At 49.5% G+C, this 21669-nt stretch overlaps 1 protein-coding gene across 4 annotated transcripts; it reads left to right on the top strand.

Annotated features, from left to right (window-relative positions):
- The first annotated feature begins 6206 nt into the window (after nt 1-6206).
- On the top strand, nt 6207-18027 carry NRSN2 (neurensin 2). Of its 4 annotated transcripts, none has more exons than XM_043480419.1 (3): nt 6207-6312; nt 14291-14485; nt 16123-18027. In XM_043480419.1, exons 2-3 carry the CDS (start codon nt 14300-14302, stop codon nt 16546-16548), a joined length of 612 nt encoding a protein of 203 aa, XP_043336354.1. In that variant the 5' UTR covers nt 6207-6312; nt 14291-14299; the 3' UTR covers nt 16549-18027. The 4 variants fall into 4 exon arrangements, with proteins under 4 accessions (XP_043336354.1, XP_043336356.1, XP_043336353.1 ...); XM_043480421.1 differs by lacking the exon at nt 6207-6312 and adding an exon at nt 8988-9207; XM_043480418.1 differs by lacking the exon at nt 6207-6312 and adding an exon at nt 11279-11733.
- The last annotated feature ends 3642 nt before the right edge of the window (nt 18028-21669 follow it).

Raw genomic sequence — 21669 nt, 5'->3', positions numbered from 1 at the left:
TGGGAGGGGGCAGGGCCGGGAGCGTATAAAACCCCGAGCCAGAGATGGTGCTAGAGTACTGCGGGCCTTGGGCCAACCGCCTCCCCTTCGGAGGCCTTAGTCCCACCCCGACTCCTCCAGTCCCCTGCTCCCAGGGTGATGCGGGGGAGAGGGAACTAGGAATAGAAGAGAGATCATTTATTGTTGTTTTGGTTCTTTCCACTTCAGAAGGAAATGGATTCTGACCTGTGAAAGGTGCAGGCAGACATGCTTATGTGGACTCTGGGGACACCTAGTGGCTGAAAGGAGTAGGACGCATTGGTGGGGGGTTGGCAGGGTGTGTCCCACCCACTCCAATCCTCCATTCATGCTCTCTGACACATCTCTGGGTCAGGTTCCTGGCATAGGCTGTTTGAACCATTGGGTTCCAGGGCTTTAAAAACGCTTATAGGCTGATGTATTGACCATCTGTTCCTATGTAACAAAATGCCACGAAGTTAATGGCATAAAACAACCTGCATCTATTATTTCATAATCTCCATGGGCCGGGAGTCCTTAGCTGGGTTCTCTGCTCAAGATCTCTCAAGGCTGCAGTCCAGCTGTTGGCTGAGCTGTGTTCTCTTCTGGAGCTTGGTGTCCTCTTCCAAAAATCACGTGGCAGTGGGCAGAACTCAGTTCCTTGTGGTTAAAAGACTGAGGCCACTGTTTTCTTCCTGTAAGCTGGTGCCACTCTGGATTCCTAAAAGCTATTCACAGTTTCTTTCTTCACAAGCCCCCTCCCAACATGGTGGCTTATTTTGTCAAGGCCAGCAGGAGAATCTCTGCAGCTTCAAGTCCCTTGGCTCAAGGAAGACTCTTTTAAAGGGCTCACCCAGGGAAATGGCCCTTTTGATTCATTAAATTCCGACTAATTTAATCACATTTACTTTGATCACATTTATGAAATTCCTTCTCCTTTTCCAATAATGTAACTTAATCAAAATAATGCTTATTAGGACTGGTGCTGAAACTGAAGCTCCAATACTTTGGCCACCCGATGAGAAGAGCCGACTCATTGGAAAAGACCCTGATGCTGGGAAAGATTGAGGGCAGGAGGAGAAGGGGACGACAGAGGATGAGATGGTTGGATGGCATCACCAACTCAATGGACATGAGTTTAGCAAACACCCCAAGGTGGTGTAGGACAAGGAAGCCTGGTGTTCTGTAGTCCGTGGGATCACAAAGAGTCAGAATGAACGCCTGAACAGCACTCACAATAATGACATCTATCATGCCCCTTGGTCTCACCCACGCTGGGAGGAGGCGTTTGTGTTAGGCACACACAGAGGGGAGAGGAGAATCTTGGGAGCCGCCTTAGAATTCTGTTTATCAGAACTGTAGAGTCTCAAGCCTTTATCTCCATCCCAACACTGTTAGAGTCAGTTTGTCTACCTGCCTTTTTGTCATCTCCCCTGGGATATCTAATTGGCATCTGAAACTTGGCATGTGTAAAAATGAAGTCTAGTTTCCACAATCCAGCCAAGCCCGCTGCTCCACCCACATCTTCACAACATCTTATATTACTAATAGGCCAACAACCTACAGTCCATGGGGATGTACAGAGTCTGACATGACTGAGCGAATAAGCACCACAACCTCTGGGTCATCCTTGACTCTTCTTTTCTTCACAGCTTCATTAACCTTATAGACTGTTGGTTTTATCTTCACAGTGTGTCCTATATCCTATTACCTCTCACCATTTTCGTGGCCACTCTCCTTGTCCTAGCCCCCACCATTTCTTGCCTGGTATTCTGTACCAGCCGTTTCACTGAACTTGCTTTGCCCTAATCAGTCTTGTTATCCACAGAGCCATCAGAGAAATCTGTTTCAACTATAGATCGGACTATATACCATCTCTGCTCAAAACTCTCCAGTGGATCCCATCTCATTCAGACTAAAAGCCAAAGAAAAAAAAAAAAGCCAAAGAAAATCCTCATCATGGCCTGTGAAACTCCGTGGGATCTGGCCACTCTGTGGCCTACGCTGGGACTCATCTCCTGCCACTTTTCCCTTCTCTCACCACACTCCACACTGGCTTCCTTGCTGTTCCTCAAAACTGCCAAGCACCCACCCACCAGAGGCCCTTTGCACGTGCTGTCCATGCTGCTTGAAATGCTCTTCTCCCAGATACCCACCTGGCTTACTCTCACTTCCTTTGGTCTCAGCTCCAATGTCACTAACTCAGAGTGGTCTTCCCTGACAGTTCATATAAAGTATTACTGTCCCCCTGATGCTAGCTCCTTACTTTGCTTCATTTTTCATAATAGCATTTGCCACTATCTGGCATTTATCACACACAGTTTTTATTTTGTATGTATCTCTCCAACTAGTGTGTAAACTTCATAAGCAAAGAATGGCGTCTGCATTGGGCTCCATGTCTTAGATCACTGAATCATTCATTTGCTTACCCAAGCAACAAACATTTATTAACATCCTGCTTTGCCTCACACTGCTAGCAGCTGGGTGTACAAAGGTGAAAAAAACAGACATGATCCATCCTCACTGAACCCTCAGGTCAGAGGAGCAGAAAGACCAATAAACACAGGAATGGAAATGCATTGATGGAGATGGACAGTGGGGCTTAGGGGGACACAGAGGAGGGCCTTAATCCAGTCAAGGAGCAGGAGGTGATTAGGTCACCTCCTTGAGGAAATGATGTGTAAGCTGTGACTGAGGCCTCCATGGGTTGTTGTGGTTTTAGGACATGGCTACAAGTTCTTTGACATCCCTCCCATGAATTTCCTTCCCCTTGAATCTGGACTGGTCTTTGTGATCCGCTTGTTACTGCTAGGATGCAGGAATGATGCTGTAGGTTTCCAAGCCTAGGTCACAGTGAACTACTGTAAGAAGTCTAACAACCCTGAGATTGTCACGTGATGAAGAAGCCCCCAAACACATGGAGGGACCACGTGGAGTTGTACCAGGTGATACAGACACTGTCAAGGCCCCAGACACATGAATGAAGAAGACTTCAGATGATTCCAGCCCCTAGTCATTCAAGTCCTCCCAGGCAAGGTTCATAGAGCAGAGAAAAACCACCCCCTCTTATTGTTGTTGCTAAGTTGTGCCCAACTCTTTTGTGACCCCATGGACTTTAGCTCGTCAGGCTCCTCTGCCCACTGTATTTCCCAGGCAAGAATACTAGAGTGGGTGGCCATTTCCTTCTCCAGGGGAATCTTCTTAGCCCAGGGATCAAACCCGTGTCTCCTGCTTGGCAGGTGGATTCTTTACCCATTGTGTCACCTGGGAAGCCCCCACCCTTTCTTGCGCTGTCTGAATTCCTGAACCACAGACCCCCATGAGCAAAATGAAACGTCAGCTACTAATATTTGCACTATTTAATTTCGGGGACAGTTTATTATGCACCAATTAAAGTCAGAAGAGTAGGATGAGGCAGATGCAGGGGAAGGAAAAAGCTTTCCAGACACCAGTAAGTTCAAGAGGGAAGACTTGGCAAGAGAGGCTGATATGGGACTTCCCTGGTGGTTCAGTGGTGAAAAATCCATCTGCCGATGCAGGGGGACATGGGTTAGATCTCTGATCCAGAAGATCTCACATGCTGAGGGGCAACTAAGCCCAGGCACCACAACTATTGAGCCTGTGCATAGCAACTACTGAAGCCCAAGCACCCTCGCGCCCACGTTCTGCAACAAGAGAAGCCACTGCAATGAGAAGTCTGCACACCGCAACTAGAGAGCAATCTCCACTCGAGGCAACTAGAGAAAGCTCTGGCACAACAACAAAGACCCAACACAGCTAAAAATAAATAAATTTTTTTTTTAAAGAGAGAGGCTGACATGGAAGGAAGTTGGTTGTGGCTAGAGGGAATGGTGGGGAGAAAGGAGATTGACCGGCAAGAGCATCAAGGGCCCTGAAGGCATTTAGACTTTATTCTGGATCTCCAGATCGCATCCCAAGGATCTTCTGAACACACAAACCTGACCACTGTCAAAAACTCTGTGGTGGCTCCCTATCACCTACAGGATAAAGTCTAAATTTCTTGGCCTGGTCTTCAAGGCTGTTTGTGGTTGATGTCTTTACCGATTTATAGACTTATTTTTCAGCTACCAGCTCTATCCAGTGACAATGCCCTCCCATGCCATTTGTCTTTACTTTTCTTGAGAAATTGGAGGGATTTGGGGCTAATCACCTTGCTGTTTGAGGTCTTAGTTTCCCCATATGTACAGTTAGGTGGTCGGACTAGACGTCTTTAGGAGAATATCCAGCCTGGCATTCCAGGAACCTATGAAACCTGCATGTCTAACTTCTTCCAGGTTGCCTAGCAATGGATGCCAACCCTCTCCCCCATCCTCAGAGGTTTCTTAGCAACCCAGTTTCTCACCCTTGGTTGTTTTCGGGGTTTCCTGTTAACTAAATGAATCTCAAGTTCTGCTTTTTCTCCTCAAAAAAAGTCTGAGACCAAGGAATCTCTTTGGAGACCTGGATACAAGCTCAGAATGAAAAGAAACCTTTTTGAGTCAGTGGAAGATTTGCTATGAGAGGTTACACAGCCCCCGCATAATTTAACATTTCTCCTGCTGAGTGTCTCCTTTTCTTGAATCCGGCCTCTGTGACAATAGACTAGAGTCGAAGCGACACTGGGCCACTTTCTAGACTCTAGTCTTGAGGAACTTGCAACTCTCACCTCTTCTTTCCTGGAATTCTCATTTTTGGGATCCAGTCACCAAGCTGTGAGGAAGCTCAAGAAACTGTGGAGAGTCTGCATGGAGAAGAACTGAGGCCGCTGGCCCTCAGCCCCAGCTTAGCTCCCACTTGACAGCCTTTACCAACTACTTGCCGGCCATGTCAGCAAGCCGTCTTGGAACTGGCTCTTCCCAGCCCCCCATCAAGCCACCACAGCTGATGCTAAATGGAGCAGGCTCAAACCTTCCCACTGAGGCCTGCCAGTTGCAGATTTGTGAGCAAAATAACGATCGTTGCTGTTTTAAGTTACTAAGTTTTGAGTTGGTTTGTTATATTAATAACAACCAGACAAATGCTTTGGCCCAGAAGTGACACGCATCATTCTGTTCATAGCTCACTGGCCAGAACAAATCCCATGGCTTTGTCTAACCTCAAGGGTGAAGCAGTGTATGTCTCTGTTACAGTGATGCAATAAAACCTCTTTGATAAGATTATATATGAGCAGAGCTCTGAATAAAGCCAGAAACTAGCTATGCAGATATCTAGAGAAACAAAAGAAAGAAAGACAGAGAAGCAAACGGGTGCAAAGTCTCTGAAGCCTTGAGGTAGGAGTCTGCCCAGGGTGCTGGGTTCATTCAAGGAAGAACAAGGAGGCCAGTGTGGCTGGAGCCCAGTGAGTGAGGGAATGGAAAAGATGAGATCAAAGACAGAAGTAAGGTTGGGGTTCAGTTCAGTTCAGTGGCTCATCTGTGTCCGACTCTTTGCAACCGCATGAACTGCAGCATGCCAGGCCTCCCTGTCCATCACCAACTCCCTGAATTTACTCAAACTCATGTCTATCCTCTGTCGTCCCCTTCTCCTCCCGCCTCCAATCTTTCCCAGCATCAGGATCTTTTCCAATGAGTCAGTTCTTCGCATCAGGTGGCCAAAGTATTAGAGTTTCAGCTTTAGCATCTGTCCTTCCAATGAATATTCAGGACTGATTTCCTTTAGGATGGACTGGTTGGATCTCCTTGCAGTCCAAGAGACTCTCAAGAGTCTTCTCCAACACCACAGTTTCAAAGCATCAATTCTTTGGCACTCAGCTTTCTTTATAGTCCAACTCTCACATCCATACATGACCACTGGAAAAACCATAGCTTTGACTAGATGGACCTTTGTTGGCAAAGTAATGTCTCTGATTTTTAATATGCTGTCTAGGTTGGTCATAACTTTTCTTCCGAGGAGCAAGTATCTTTTAATTTCAAGGCTGCAGTCACCATCTGCAGTGATTTTGGAGCTCAAAAAAGGTTGGGGGGTGGGGAGCAATTAGAGGCCACAGTAAGGACTGGTTTGCAGTATCTACCACTGCATAAGCAAACTATTACACAGCTTATACCTGAAAACAACACTGTTTTGTTATCTTTCAAGATTCTGTGGGTTTATGGAATTCAGTAGGATGGTTCTTCTGCTCATGTGATGTCCCCTGGGGGCTCAAGCAGGCTGGAACATCCAAGATGACTCACCCACATGATGCTAATACAGTAGTTGGTGCTCCTGTAAGCTGGAAGTTTGGCCGGGGCTATCAAATGCAGCATTTACAGATGGCTTCTTCACGTGGCTTGGATTTCTTCTGCATGGGACTGGGACCCAAGAGGGAGAATTTCACAAGTGAGTATTCCACAAGGGGGTTGAAAAGGAAGCTGTTCCCCTTGAAAGCCAGGTCCAGAGCATTACTTTCATCCCATTCTATTGGTTAAAGTGGATGCTGGGCCAGCTCAGAGGAGGAGGAACAAAGTGATGAAGAGTTTGTGGCCATCTTTAATCCACCAGTCTTTTCCTCTTACCCTGAGTAAGATGAGATGCTCTGGAGGGTTTTGAGCAGGGGAATGAGAGAATCTGACTCACAGTTTATTTATTTATGTTTTCCATTTATTTTTATTAGTTGGAGGCTAATTACTTTATAATATTGTAGTGGTTTTTGTCATACATTGACATGAATCAGCCATGGATTTACATGTATTCCCCATCCCGATCCCCCCTCCCACCTCCCTCTCCACCCGATTCCTCTGGGTCTTCCCAGTGCACCAGGCCCGAGCACTTGTCTCATGCATCCAGCCTGGGCTGGTGATCTGTTTCACCCTAGATAATATACATGTTTCGATGCTGTTCTCTCGAAACATCCCACCCTCGCCTTCTCCCACAGAGTCCAAAATTCTGTTCTGTACATCTGTGTCTCTTTTTCTGTTTTGCATATAGGGTTATCGTTACCATCTTTCTAAATTCCATATATATGCGTTAGTATACTGTATTGGTCTTTATCTTTCTGGCTTACTTCACTCTGTATAATGGGCTCCAGTTTCATCCATCTCATTAGAACTGATTCAAATGAATTCTTTTTAATGGCTGAGTAATATTCCATGGTGTCTATGTACCACAGCTTCCTTATCCATTCGTCTGCTGATGGGCATCTAGGTTTAAAGGCTCATCGTGGCTGCAATGCAGAGAAGAGGCCATTAGGGGCAGAGCAAAAGCATTGGGTGGATGGGAATGGGTGATGGGGGTCTAAGATAGCAGTAGTTGTGCCCAAAGTAGGGCCCTAGCAGCAAGATTTATACCACTGACACTTGGTTGTCCCATATGGTGGCCACTAACCACATGTGGCTGTTTAAAATTAAATTTAGAGGGAATTCCCTGGCTGTCCAGTGGTTAGGACTCTGTACTTCCACTGCAGGAGACCCTGGTTCCATCTGTGGTCAGGGAACCAAGATCCCACAAGTTTCACAGAGTGGCCTAAAAATGGAAACAAATTAAATTAAGTTTTAGAGTAACTAAAATTATATAAAATTTGGAATTTGCTTCCTTAGTTGCACTAGCCACATTTCAAGTACTTAATAGCCAAATATGGCCAGTTAGCTCTGGTATAGGCAGCACAGATATAGAACATTTCTGTCTTTGCAGAAAACTTTACTGGATGGTGCTGACCTGGACCTTCTCATCTCTTACAAGTTTTCACATCTAAAATCTTTGACTACAGGGTCCCACATTCTGACCTTGGACTCCCTTCCTTCCCGTCCACTTATTTTTGGACTGCACTGAGCTCCTCAGCCTGGAATCCTTGCATTTTCTCCAGGTCCATCTGCTCCCCTCCTAGGCTGCCTTCTTCAAGAAGCCAGGATCTGTTGTGAGGTCCATCACGGAATCTGCTCTCTCCCTTTCTCTCTGCACTCCCCATCACCCTCTCCTCTGCCCCACCCATTCGAGGGAACCCTAACCCAGGAGCTGGGGTATCAGCAACCTTCTTCTCTCCCAGTTCTGACATTGCCAAAGAAAGTCACAGCCAAGCAGACTGCTGTCTCCACAGATCATGGCCATAAAACCATGAGAGCAAATTCAGATTCTGCCACATTGTGGCAGACCTTGGGCAAGTGACTTACCTTCCCACACCCAGGGTTTACCATCTATAAAATGGGAATTATCATAGCTCCTGTCTCATAAGGTTATTGAGAAGTAAAATTTCCTGGCACATAGTAAATGCTTAATACGTGGTATCCATCACCATCATTATCATCACTGAGTGTCCAAATCCTTACTGCCCTTTAAAAAAATGGTAAAATATATACAACATGAAATGTATCATTAGCAACATGTGGTATATTTATAATGCTGTACAATCATCACCACTATCTAGTTCTGGGATATCTCCATCACCCCAAAAGGAAACCCACCATGCAGTCACTTCCCATTCCTCCCTTATCCCAGCCCCTAGGAAACAGTAATCTGCTCTCTGTTTCTATGGATTTTCTGAGCCTGGGTATTTCACATAGATGGAATCATAAAATATGTGGCCTTTGTGTCTGCTTTACCACCCTTGGAAAGGGTGCTTCAGAGGGAAGGTACTAAAACCTTCCTTTCTCTGCGGTCAGATGCTCTACCCTGGAGCTATAAGCCCTGTTTCTTAATTGATAACACCTCTTGTTTTCCTAAAGAACATTCAATTTATCACGTTTCTTGTCACTCAACTTCCTTCCCTCCTCACCCGCAAACAATAAAAATAGTAGTAATGACCATAATATATTGAGTTCTTATTCTGTTCCAGGTGCTTTGCTAAGCGTTATCTATACACATCTCATTTTCACTCTTATAACCCTTTTGAGAGGCAATTGTTAATATCGTCTCCATTTTATTTCAGTTAGGGAAACTAAGGTTCAAAGCATTGAAATCACTTAAGCAGAGAGTGGTAGAACTGGGGATTCAAGACTGGCTCTGTCTGACTCCAGAGTTCAACTCACAAACACCACGTCCCTATTCTCAGTGGCCTTCATTCTCTGCTTCCCTGGGTCTCAGAGGACACTGAATCCTGCCTATTCTGCTGGCTCAGTGCCAAACCACCTGCCTATTCATGTGACCTCATCCCTTCCCATTGACTCCCCAGTCCCATCCATCCCCTCTCTCATATCATCGGAGCTGAACCTGATTCAAACCACTGTGGACAGGAATCATCTGGCTGCTGCTTTGTTCACGTGTCTGATGCTTGAACCGGGATGACTCACAGACCAGGCTCAGGTGGGATGGTGGTTACTGCGGGCTCTCCATATGATTCTGGCTTTCTCACAGCATGGTAGTCTCAAGGCGGCAGACTTCTTGCATGGTACCTCAGGTCTCCAAAAGCTAGAGTTCCAGGGGAAGTGCCTGTCTTTTCATGTCCTGGCCACAGAATTCAGAGCATCACCTCCACCATATTCTATTGGTTGAAGCAGTCGTCGACTCACCCAAGATACAAAAGAGGGTACCTATATCCCACCTCATTGTAGGAGAAGCACTAAGGAATTTGCAGCCAGGTTTTAAAACTGCTGCAGGTTATTTCCAATCTTTTTTTTTTAAGTTTGTTTATTTAGTTAGTTATTTTTGGTTGCGCTGGGTCTTCGTTGCTGTGCCAGGGCTTTCTCTAGTTGTGGTGAGTGGAGGCTACTCTTGGTTACGGTGCCCAAACTTCTCATTGCAGTGGCTTCTTTTGCAGTAGAGAACAGGCTCCAGGCACCCGGGCTTGAGTAGTTGCAGCATGTGGGTCCAGTAGTTGCCACTCCCAGGCTCTAGAGCTCGGGCTCAGCAGTTCTGGGGCACAGGCTTAGTTGCTCCATGGCACGTGGCATCTTTCTGGACCAAGGAGCGAACCCATGTCCCCTGCACCGGCAGGTGGATTCCTATCCACTGTACCACCAGGGAAGTCCTGTTTCCAATCTTTTGCTAGTTCGGCACTTCCTTTTACCCCCTAACATCTCTGAGTCCATTCATTTCTGTGCAAGGAGACATCATCTCTAATATGGAGCCTCCTTTGTTCCTACGCTTGAGCTTTCTATCCTGTTCTTCCAAGGGATCAGCAGCCAGACAAACCTTTTCAGAGTGCAGATCAGAGCACATCCCTCCCCTCTTTACAACCTTTCCATGGCTCCCTACTACTCTTGGGTTGAAAGCCAAATTCCTTACCTTGGCTTGTGAGGCCTTGAAAGATCTCAGGTCTGCCTGCCTCTCCAGCTTCATCTCCTGTCACAGGGGAGGCCTTCAGTCTTGACTTCCAGGAATTCCTCTTCCTCTCTCTCTCACACACACACACAATTAAAAGTGTGTAAGTAGTGCATACAAAGCATTTAGAGAAGCCCTTTGCACGCCTGGAGCATCATATATTTGCTACTGTTAGTCTGTGTTCAATACGTGTTTACTGAGCTCCCAGTTCAACGCCAAGTGCCATGTGAGGCTCAGGGATACAATAGTGAGTGAAGAGGAAGTGTCTTCACTTTGCAGAGTTCATGCATCCCTGTGTCCCCCACTTCCAACCCAAGGAAAGACAGACTGGACACTCAGGGCATGAAAGCACATGTGTGCAATGGTGCCTGAAGAAGCTTGGAGAGGCGTGGTGACTTTGCCAAGACCATACAGTAAATGTGGGACAAAGCCAAGGCTGTGGGTGGACACATGACAAGGAATGAGGCTGCCTGGCTAAGGCTGGCTCTCCAGGGAGATGGGCCAGAAGACACACACTGCCCAGGATGGAGCTGGGGTAGGCTGGGAGAGAGAGCAAGGGAGGATCCTTCCAGAAGAGAAAGGACTTGTCTCCCCCAACACCTCCTCCCCCATACCAGCTCCCTTCTCAAGCTAAGTGGCGCGCATCCTCAGCAAGGGGTAGGGGCACACAGAGAGAGAATGGACAGAAGATGGGGGACTCAGGGAGAGGGTGAGGACTTCAGTCAGACAAAGGGCTTCTGATGCAAGCAGGAGGGGACTTCTTAGTAGGAACCCAGAGGGAGAGAGGTGGGGCTCAACCATGGGTGGGGGCTGGGAGAGAGAGCAGGGAGTCTGTGAAGAGGATGGGGCTGTGGCCACGAGATGAGCGAGTGAGGGGTCCCTGAGGGAGATGGAGGCCCAGAGGGAACCAAGGATGCAGTGAGGAAATGGTATTCAGTTGCTCAGTGGTGTCCGACTCTTTGCGACCCATGGACTGCAGCATGCCAGGCTTCCCTGTCCTTCACCATCTCCGGGAGTTTGCTCAAACTCATGTCTATTGAGCCGGTGATGCCATGCAACCACCTCATCCTCTCTTGTCCCCTTCTTCTGCCTTCAATCTTTCCAGCATCAGGGTCTTTTCTAATGAGTCAGCTCTTCACATCAGGTGGCCAAAGTGTTGGAGCTCCAGCTTCAGCATTAGTCCTTCCAATGAATACTCAGGGTTGATTTCCTTTACTCCAAGTGAGGAAATCAAGGTTCAGCAGAGTCAAGGGTCTTTAGTCAGAGGGCTGAGAGATTGATGGAGCAGTCAGGGGAGGAGTCTGAGGGACTGCATGAGAAAGTCGGGTCCAGGGAGGTGGTGGGGTCCCCACCAGGGGTCTGGGGTCTCAGAGAGAGAAGGGACTTCTTGGAAGGGGAGAGGGCTCACTGTCCTGCAGGGGTCCGAAATCTGCAGAGCCAGCCCTCTGGGCGGGCTGACGCCCCCGCCACCCCCGTGTCACCCCCGCCCCCCAACTGCGGCGCAGGCGCCAACACAACCCGCTTCTGCTCTGCTTGTGCTCGCGCTCGGCAGAGACCGCGGACCAAGAGGTGAGCTCAGCCCCTCTCCACTCGCGGCCCGACCCCCGCCCCGCCTCCTCCCAAGACCCGGAGAGCACCCCCATCCCTGCCACACCCCCAGTTTGGCCGTGTCCCTCCTCGGGCAGAACGGCGGTGCCCCAGTCCTGGTGTGCCTCGGGCTTTGGGAGGTGGGGTCCCAGGGAAGGAGCAGGGGTCAGAGGTCTCACCAACCCCCTACCCCCGCACCAGCCCCCACGCTCCGAGACCCTTCAGGGTCGATAGTCTGGGCGGAGGCCTCCAGGACAAGACCCCACCCACCTCTCTGCGGAAAACTCATCCCCATCCCTCTCTGCCTCAGTTTCCCTCTAGGAAAAAGGATGCGCTTAAGGAACCTGTGGTCGGGTCTGAAACAGTGTGCGCTAGTGGGCGGGGGGAGTTGGCCTGCTTTCCTGGGCCTCGGACCCCCTCCCCTCCTCCCCAGCACCTCCTGGCCAGAGCGACACTGGATGCTGGAGTGAGAGGGTCTCGGGGTCTGGGAAGGAGAACTGAGACCCCATAAAGGCGAGAGACTCCATCCATCTTCTGGCCCTTGCGCCTGTCATAGCTCACCTCCTGGCCGCAGCCTTCCTCCCCCAAACCCAGGAGCCCCCTCCTCTTCCTGGAGCTCCTCCCGCTTCCTGCCTAAGGACTGCTCCCCGGCGGTTCCTATGGCAACCTAGGTCCAGGGTCCTCAGCATCCTCTCCCTCCCTTCCCCAGACCGCCGGTCCGCCTCCCGGCAACCCTAAAAGGAGAGGGAGGGGCCAGGTCGACGAGCGCGGGGGCAGCGTCAAGGTCACCTTCCTGCTCCGACGCCAGTGGGATCAGGTGATCATGTGTGTTTGGAGGAAAGGGACAGTGAGATGCAAGGGAGGAGCTAACGCAGGCGTACGAACCCCGCGCCCCTCCCTGCCCCCTTCTAGGCTCCTCCATCAGTGGTCGTTATCTGCTCACCCCCTCCCCCGGGCGGGCCCCGCTCTGGCCACCCCTTTGTAGAGTCCCGCCTCTGCCCGCCTCTCCCCGCCTCTCCCCGCCCCCGCCCCTGGGGGCGCCGGCTCTCTCCACCGACTTCGGTCGGTCTTCTTTCTCCGTCTTTCGCTTTTGGTCTCGCGCTTTTCCCGTTGTCTGTCAATTGCGGGAGAGAGGGCGGGGCGATGTCTTTTACGCTTTTTCCGCTCCCCGCGTGCGTTTTGGGTGAGAGCTGTGGAGAGCTGCGGTTTACGGACAAGTTTTAAAGCCGCACCTCTGTGCCGGTGTGGACCCATAGGATTACCTCCAATACGCGCTGTGTGTGCGTCTGTGTATGGGTGTGTGTGGTGTGTCTCTTTGTGCTGTGGGTTTCTATATGGTCTGCGTATGGCTGTCCGTGTGTCCCTGTGGTGTTTGTGTGCTTGTGTTGGGGTGTGTGTGTGCATCTATCTGTGTATGTCTCTGGTGTGTGTGTGTGTGTATATGTATGTGTGTCTCTGTGGTATCTGTTTGTATGCTGGTGAGTCTCTCTACACAAGGATTTGAGGGCCACAATCTAGAAATGAGAGGGGGCTAGAAATTTGTCTTATCCTTCAGTGTAAGCACATTACTTCATTTTGTTTGAAGCTGTTCAGAGGGCCTTCGAGCCGTTATGGGGTGGAGGGGAGCCCAGTCCCTCCCAGCATCCCCCATCCCCTTTGCTTTTAGTCCTAAGGATGCGTGGATACACAAGTACCCTCCATTCCCTAGGCCTCAGTGTCTCCACCTGTGAGACGCAAGGTCCTTAGAAAGGTGTGTATAGAAATCTGATCTTGAACCTCAGCCCTGTAGCCTGAGGGCCTCTGATTGTCACCATCTGTGGAGTCAAGATATTTTGGGACTTAGAGATTTTTGCCTTCTGAAGGGCAGCCCTGGGGAGGGATCTTTGAGGACCTTGCAGTTTGGGGAGCTCCATCCTGTGGGGCAAGTGGCAGCCATGGCAGTTAACCCCCAAAGTAGCGTGAAAGGTGGGAAATTAAGGGGAAGACATTTGGAGAGGAAATGGAGATGAGGAGCCCTCACTCTAGACATGGGGCTGGAGACATTCAGGATAAAACAACGAAGACATCACAGTGAAAATCACAGAAGCTATCATTTCTTGGCACTGGATAAATAACTGTATGAAGCAGGGATGTGATCAACTCTGTTTTACAGATGAGGAAACTGAGACTCAGAGAGGTGAAAACACTTGTTGGACATCACACAGCCAGGACGTGGTGGATCCTGGATTCCAAACCAGGCAGTCAGGCTCCAGAACCCACGGTCCCAACCTGGGCTACCTCCAGAGTTAACATGCACATTTATTGCCACCAGCAGATTGCTGGGTTATGGGCTAAACGTGCAAGGCCTTGGCTCATTCTCACTATACTCAGGGAAAGACAAGTCAGAATTCCAGAAGGGCAGGCTCTGCTAAGAGTGTGAGGTGCCTAAAATGTGTGGAGAGGTAAAAGGAGCACGAAAATTCAGGGGACCTTGAAGAATCTCCATGGGCAGCCCTCACTGACCCCTCCCTCTGTCCACTGCACCTGGCCCACCCCACAGGGACCCAGGATGCCGAGCTGTGACCGTCCCTGCAGCTGCAGCCGAGGCCCTAATGTGGAAGATGGCAAATGGTATGGGGTCCGCTCCTATCTACACCTCTTCTACGAGGACTGTGCAGGTACCACCCTCAGCGAGGACCCTGAGGGGCCTCCCGTACTGTGCCCTCATCAGTCTTGGCCCACACTGTGCTGGAAGGTAAGGTGGGAAGAGGAGCAACTCGTGATTTCCTGTGGTTTCAGGGAGGAGGTGGGACCAGTGGATGGAAAGGAAAGGGACTGTGTAGCAAGTTAGAGTCTTGCATGTTCAGGCAACAGGAAATCCAACTCAAATGAGTTTCAACAATAAAGGTGAAATATTACTTATTTTATAGAAGAGACCAGAGGTTGGGTGTCTTCAGGCAAAGTTCGGTCCAGCAGTTCGGACCATCACACTCAAGACTCAAGGATCCCCTCAGACTCCCTGTGATACCCTTGCAGCCGCTTAGCATCAGGCGGCCCCCATGTGTTCTCCAAATGGCTGCTTCCATGATGACCCTCAGTCTCTTATTCCATACCATCTGAAGGAAATCAGAATTTCCTCCTGTATTTCCTTCAGAAAAGAAACAATGCTTTTCACTTGCAGAAGTACTGGGAAGTTTTGCATCAGCTCTGATTGGGTCACTTGCCAAGCCCTGAGCTAATGACTATGGCCAGAGCGATGGTATGTGTTGACTGGTAGGAAGAAGGGTTCACCTCATTCAGATCTTCCTGTAGCTTCCCAGTGATATGTTGAGGGACTGTTGCCAGGGGAGTGGAAGACATGGGAGAAACAAACAGTCGATGTCCTTAGTAGCCATGGAGAGGGGTCAGTTAGGGAGCACCATCTGGGTAAAGGTATGGAGGTGGCAGTGAGCCAGGTATTTACAATGCTCTTTGACAAATACTGTAGGAAGTTTGAGACAGAGGGTCCCTCCTCTCTGCTTTCCAAAGGCTTCACTCTAGTGGGAAGGCGAGGTGCCAACCTGCACAGTGAATGCACAACCTCAGGCCCGGTGTACATAGGATGCCAGGACAGAAAATGTCTTCAGTGCCTGGGGTGATCCAGGAGAAAGTATATATTTTAAGTTTTTGATCACCTCCTTATTGCTAAGCAGTGTGCTAGGTTTTGGGGGACACAGAATTTAAGACGATGTGGCCCCTGTCTTTGAGGAACTCCTAGTTATGGTACATTTAGTCATTCTGCAAACATTCCCTCAGCTACTGCTCTGTACGAGCACCGTGCTAGGCACAGAAGACCCCTCGGGAGCCCAAATAGACTGTCTCTGATGTCGTGGCTTTCTCAGTCTGGTATAGCAGGCAGACACCATATACATAGTAACCAAAGTACATGTCCAAGTGTGCACCAAGGTGAGTGCACTGAAGAACAAACGGGCACAGAGTTTGCTAGAGTACAGAGCAGGGCACTTGACCCTGTCCAAGGGTATACTAGAAGGCTACCCTGAAGGGGTGAGGTTTGAGATGCCTGCGATCTGAAGGGTGTGTAGAAGTTAACCCAACAGAGGGATAGAGATGGGACAGAGGGATAAGATGGGACCCAAAGGATGACGGAGGAGGAATCAAGGCTGACAGAAGAAATCCACTGCTAGGTGGGGGCTTCAAGGGAAATTAGTCCACAATCCTCAAGATTCCAAATAGAACATGACAGTTTGTGCCTCTTGTCAGATCCTAGTAGGTGTGTCTATGACCCCATCTCTTAAAGGGTTACCTTTAAGTCCAATTGGGATCCAAGGTGATCCCTTGGCCTGGGGCCCCAGCTGACTCTGACTGCCTCCCAATCTGTCTGCCTCCCTTCAGATCAGCTTGTCCTCTGGTGCCCTGCTTCTGCTGCTGGGTATGGCGGCCCTGATCACTGGCTACGCAGTGCCCCCCAAGTTGGAGGGCATCGGAGAGGGCGAGTTCCTGGTGTTGGATCAGCGAGCGGCCGACTACAACCAGGCCCTGGTCACCTGCCGCCTGGCAGGCACAGTGCTCTGCGGGGCAGCTGGGACCCTGCTGGCCATCTGCCTGATCTGGGCCATGACTGGTTGGCTGGGCCAGGACACCAAGGCGGAACCCTTGGATACTGAAGCAGACGGCCACGTGGAGGTCTTCGGGGATGAGCTGGAGCAGCAGTTGTCCCCCATCTTCCATGATGCCAGTGGCCAGTCTTGGTTCTCGCCACCCACCAGCCACTTTGGGCAGTCCTCTGTGCAGACCATCCAGCCCAAGCGGGACTTTTGAGCTGCCCATGCAGCCAGAGGAGGAGCCAGACCTGGGGTCTAGAGGCTTCCTCCTCCCCACCACAACCCACGTTCCCACCACATCCCTAACTTATCCCTTTCAGTGGGTCCCCTTCCATTGAAGCCCTTAGAAGACCCAACCCCAAGTCAGAAAGTCTGGACCCCACGTCTCTGTGTCCCTTCCCAGGGGTGGGGCCCTAACTCATCCAAGATGCCAGCCTTCCCTGAGTCCCCACAAAACTGCCTACCCATCCCTCCTCTACAAGACCATTCAGAAACAGAAAACACCTCCCTCACCCTGTCCACACTCTTTCCTCTATATGACCTTGGGCAAGTCCCTTAACCTTTCAGACCATCAGTTCCTGCCTCTGTACTATGAGCGATGTGGACCAGATTCTAGAGTTCCATGACTTTCTTTTTCTCCCCAGGATATAAGTATTACCTGCCATAGACAAAGATGGGGGAGGGGTAGTAGGGTCCTTCTTACCCACTGACCCCTCCCTCTGTCGGCTGCACCAGGATGCCTTGGATGAGTCAAAGATGCTCACTAGGACCAAGATAGTGTGAAAGTATTGACCGCCCTACAGTATGCTTTCTGTGCATTTTGCTGTCAGAGCCCCTGAGTCCACCCCATCCTGAACTAGTCCCAGTTTACAGATAAGGTGGTTGAGAGAGGCTAGCAGTCCACCTGCCTGAGTTTGCAGGAACTTGGACCCACGTCTCTAGACTCCTGGGACAGATCTTGTTGTATGGTTAGAGCACGATGCCACACCTTCCTGGCCATCAGGGGACCCCCCTCAGGGGTGGCACAGGTTTGGCCTAAAGAGACTTGTTCAATCACTCAGTCGTGTCCAACTCTGCAACTCCAGGGACTGCAGCATGCCAGGCTTCCCTGCCCTTCACCATCTCCCAGAGCTTGCTCAAACTCATGTCCATTGAGTCAGTGATGCCATCCAGCCATCTCATCCTCTGTTGTCCCCTTCTCCTCCTGCCTTCAATTTTTCCCAACATCAGGGTCTAGTCTCCCAGAGAGACTGGCTGATGCCTAATGGTCCAGATGGCTCAGAAGATACTTTGGATATGCATTTAAATAGTCTCTAAGAGCCAGAAGACAGGAGAACTGGAATGTCTTTGCCCCTCAGAGCCCACCCACCTAGAAACCATCAGCCACAGGTCCTGACCTCACACTGCAACAAATGTGCCTTCTGAAGGCACTGGTCCATCTCCACAGCCACATGCAGCATCTCTGTTCCCAACCACTAGGGGGAGCTCCAAGACAGCTGGAGAAAGGCCCAAGGCCCATGCCTCTACCATCCCCCCTCAGTCTCACCGGAGTCGGGGTATGGGAGGGTAGGGGGCTTTGGGGCAGGCCATCCTGGGAGGGTCCTCAGTCCTCCTCCAGCAGGCAGGCTCTACTGCCTCTCCCCATCTTTCACCCTCCTGCCCCTCCCCCTGCCTTTCAATAAACAGCTGACATGGATACTGACTTTGCTTCTCTTCTCCCTGACCACCAGGGGCTGGGAAGGGAGAAAGGAGACTTTTATGACACCTACTGTGTGCTGGGCAATTAGGTCCATTATTTCTTATTCGCTCCTCACAATAATCTTTTGGGAAAGTGGATGATTATCATCATTTTACAGGTGAGATGGGAAATTTCTCAGCCAACTTGACAAATTTCTGTCCCCATCTCTGAGAAGGATGGGAGGAAGGGGTTCTGAGAACCAGAGCTGGAGCTAAAAGTGGGATCTTTTCCAGGAAAATAAATACAGTTAGCCTCTTCTGGCATTTACTGGGGGCCAGGCCCTGTTCTCAGAGCCTTACAGATAGGAGCTCACTGAACCTTCACGACAACCTATGAGGTGCGTCCTAAGTCGCTGCAGTTGTGTCCGGCTCTTTGTGACCCGATGGACTGTAGCCCACCAGGCTCCTCTGTCATGGGATTCTCCAGGCAAGAATACTGGAATGGGTTGCCATGCCTTCCTCCAAGGGATCTTCCCAACCCAGAGATAGAAACTATCTCTTCCGTCTCCTGCATTGGCAGGTGGGCTGTTTACCACGAGTGCTTATGAGGTGGGTCCCAAGCTGCAGGCTTGGATTTCCACATGAATTCACCTACATGGCGAATCTCAACTACCCCAAACTGTTCTCCTTGCCACCCCTCCCCCTCCAGACCTGCCCTCCTATGCCACCCACACCTGAGGAGAGTGGCCGCTCCAGCCATAACCTTGGAGTCCTCTTGACTCCTGTTTCCTCATAGCCTGAATCCAAGCCACCAACAAGTCCTGTCAACTCACCCTTGGAGACACATCCGGTACCTCAGTGTTCCCCATCATCCTCAAGGCCAGTTCCCTGGATGGAGCCACTGCGAACTCTCATCTGGATTATTGCCCCTGCCTCCCCCTGGTCTCCCAGCTTCCTTCTTCTCTGTGCCCATACATGTGTGCATGTGCACGCACGCACAGAGTTTAATCTTTACAGGGCACTCACACAGATCCTGGATGACATAAGCTAGGCAGTGTGCCCTCCCAGCTTGGAATCCTCTCGTGGCTCCCCGCTCACTTGAAGTAAAAGCCAAAATCTTCCCTGTGGCCTGCAAGGCCTGAAGCGATTTGCTGACACTTCTTGCGTTGTCTTCTCCTGTGGCCTCAGCTCTCACCATCCTGTGGGGCCTCAGCTCCCACGTCCTGTCCGCTCTCCAGCCAGACCAGCCTCCTGATTGTTCTTCCGACATCAAGCCCAGCTTCTGGCTAAGCACTTTGCCTAGCTCTTCCCTGTTGGTGAACTTGGTCATTCCCTTCACCTCCTTCTCAGTGAGCCTTCCCTGAGCAGCCTATTTTAAAAGGTGACCATGCCCCCATTCCCTGTTCCCTGTGTACTTTGGGTCTTTGCTTTCCTATAACATTTTTCACTTTTCAAATGCCAGATAATTTTACTTACGTGTTCTAGCATCGTTTGTTGCCTGTCTACCCTTGCCACAAGGGCAAGTATCTTTGCTTTGTTTACAGACATGACCCACGTGCCTACAACAGAGCCTGCCACTTAGTAGATGCTCAACAGAAATGTGTTGAATAGTTCAACCCTAAGTTTATGAATGAGGACTATGAAACTTAGAGACATTAAGCCACTTCTCCAAGGTCACCAAGTAGAGGCAGAACTGGATTCGAACGCATGCGAATGGCCTGAGGCCGCAGCTTGGGCCCCTGCACTGTGTTGCCCTTTGGTTTGAAGGCTCAGAGTTGGGGGCAGAACATCAAGTGCTCACAAATAGATCTGGATGTTTGTTGCTAGGTGGAAATGTGAACACAGTGTTCAGAGATTTTTTTGTTCCAGAGAAGTTGGGAATCCAAGATTTTATATGAGATGGCATCCATTTTAAACATGTGTTTCAGAATCTGAGCGCTACATGTGACAGAGATTCCTGGACAGCTTCAGACTCTGAGCTGCCATGTGTGACCGCTGACCTGGACCTTCTGGGTTTGCTCTCACAGCAGATCAGGACCAGGGGTAGAATTTCATGCTGACAAGATTGCCCAGAAAATGGAGGCAGCTCCACTCCAGAGTATCTATGTCACGTAATCTTTTGTTTCCAGTTGCCACGTGGGAAGCCAGCCTTTGTCTGTAACCCCAGTAAGTCTCAGGCCTCCCCATAGTCTCATCCCTACAGAGCATCCCATTTCGGAGGAGAATCCAATAACCAGAATTCGTTCCCAATATGCCAACTATCTCTAAAATCCCTGAAGAATGTTGAAAGAGGTTCACTCTCATACTTTGCTAATGGGGGTGTGTGCTGGATGAAATAGTGTTTTCCAAAAGTTCATATCCACCTGGAATCTGTGAATGTGACCTTATTTGAACATAAGGTCTTTGCAGCTATAATAAAGTTAAAATGAGGCCATATTGGATTAGGATGGGCCCAAATTCAATAACATGTGTCCTAAAAAGAAGAGGTAAACTTGGATGTGACAGACAGAGGGAAGACAGCCACATGAAGATGGAAGCAGAGGGTGCAGTGATGTGTCTACAAGCCAAGGAACATCTAGGTTTGCTTGTGACAGCCAGAAGCTAGAAGAGGCAAGGAAGTTTCTTTCCTAGAGACTTCAGAGGGGAGCAAGGCTTGCTGACACCTTGACATCAGACTTCTGGCCTCCAGAACTATGCAACAATAAATTTTTGTTTTAATTTATGGTACTTTGTATACAGCAACCCCAGGAAATTAATGTGGGGTGTGAACTGGTGCAGCCTACAAGAGAGGCAGCTTAGCAACATCCAGATGGAAAGTACATTGACCCCTACCTCTTGAGTAGGTAAATCTGAAGGTTCAATTCTACATGTTGGAACTGCAACATTGTTTAACAGAGAACATTTGGAAATAACCCACCTGTGTTTATTGACAGGGACTAGTTCATAAACCATGGTAACCTTCCATACTGGGACTCTACAGAAAAGAATGAGAAAGCACTTCATGTACTGATCTGAACCGATCTCCAAGTTAAATTGTTAGGTGAAAAGGTGCTAGGTACACAGCTATGACTTCCTCTAAGCCACTTGCATAAAAAGAATAGGTACGGACATTGCTGGTATATGTGTAAAATCTCTTTTGACTTTGGTTGCCTTTGGGGAGGACACTGGGCACTGGGTGGCTGGGTGGCTGGGTCGGGGTGGGAGGGACCCTAGTACCACATGCTCTTTCATCCATTTTGAATTTTGAGTGGTGTGAATATTACATGTTTAAAAATAATCAACCTTAAAATTTTAAAAATAATATAACTGAATACACTTAATAAGGGAGAAGGTACAGATCTTTTTTTGCAGAAGAATTTTTAGTTAATAAATGCAGAAGGATTGAGAGAAATAAGGAAATCGCCCTGAGCACACTGCAGGAATCATTGCTGCAGGTGAAACCCACCTATGAAGGCTAAAATGAATGGGTGAACCTTGAAAGTTAAACAGTAGATTTGCATAGTCTCAAAGGATCTCCCCTCCAGATATTTATTAACTTCCCTAGGTGGGGTGGTAGTGGTATTTAACATGTATCCACAGGTCATTTGATGGTCCACACCCCAGACCTCCACCCCTGGGGCAGTGAAGCTTAGTTCCCCTTCCTCCTAGAGTGTGAGCCAGA

Source organism: Cervus canadensis, chromosome 10 (genome assembly GCF_019320065.1).
Source record: "Cervus canadensis isolate Bull #8, Minnesota chromosome 10, ASM1932006v1, whole genome shotgun sequence".
In the NCBI taxonomy this organism is placed as follows: Eukaryota; Metazoa; Chordata; class Mammalia; order Artiodactyla; family Cervidae; genus Cervus; species Cervus canadensis.
This window is presented reverse-complemented; position numbering and strand designations above follow the sequence as displayed.

Coding starts and splice junctions, on each gene's coding strand:
- NRSN2 (XM_043480419.1), top strand. CDS start 14,300: ATGCCGAGCTGTGACCGTCCCTGCAGCTGCAGCCGAGGCCCTAATGTG. Junction 14,486..16,122: donor GGCCCACACTGTGCTGGAAG/GTAAGGTGGGAA, acceptor GCCTCCCTTCAG/ATCAGCTTGTCCTCTGGTGC.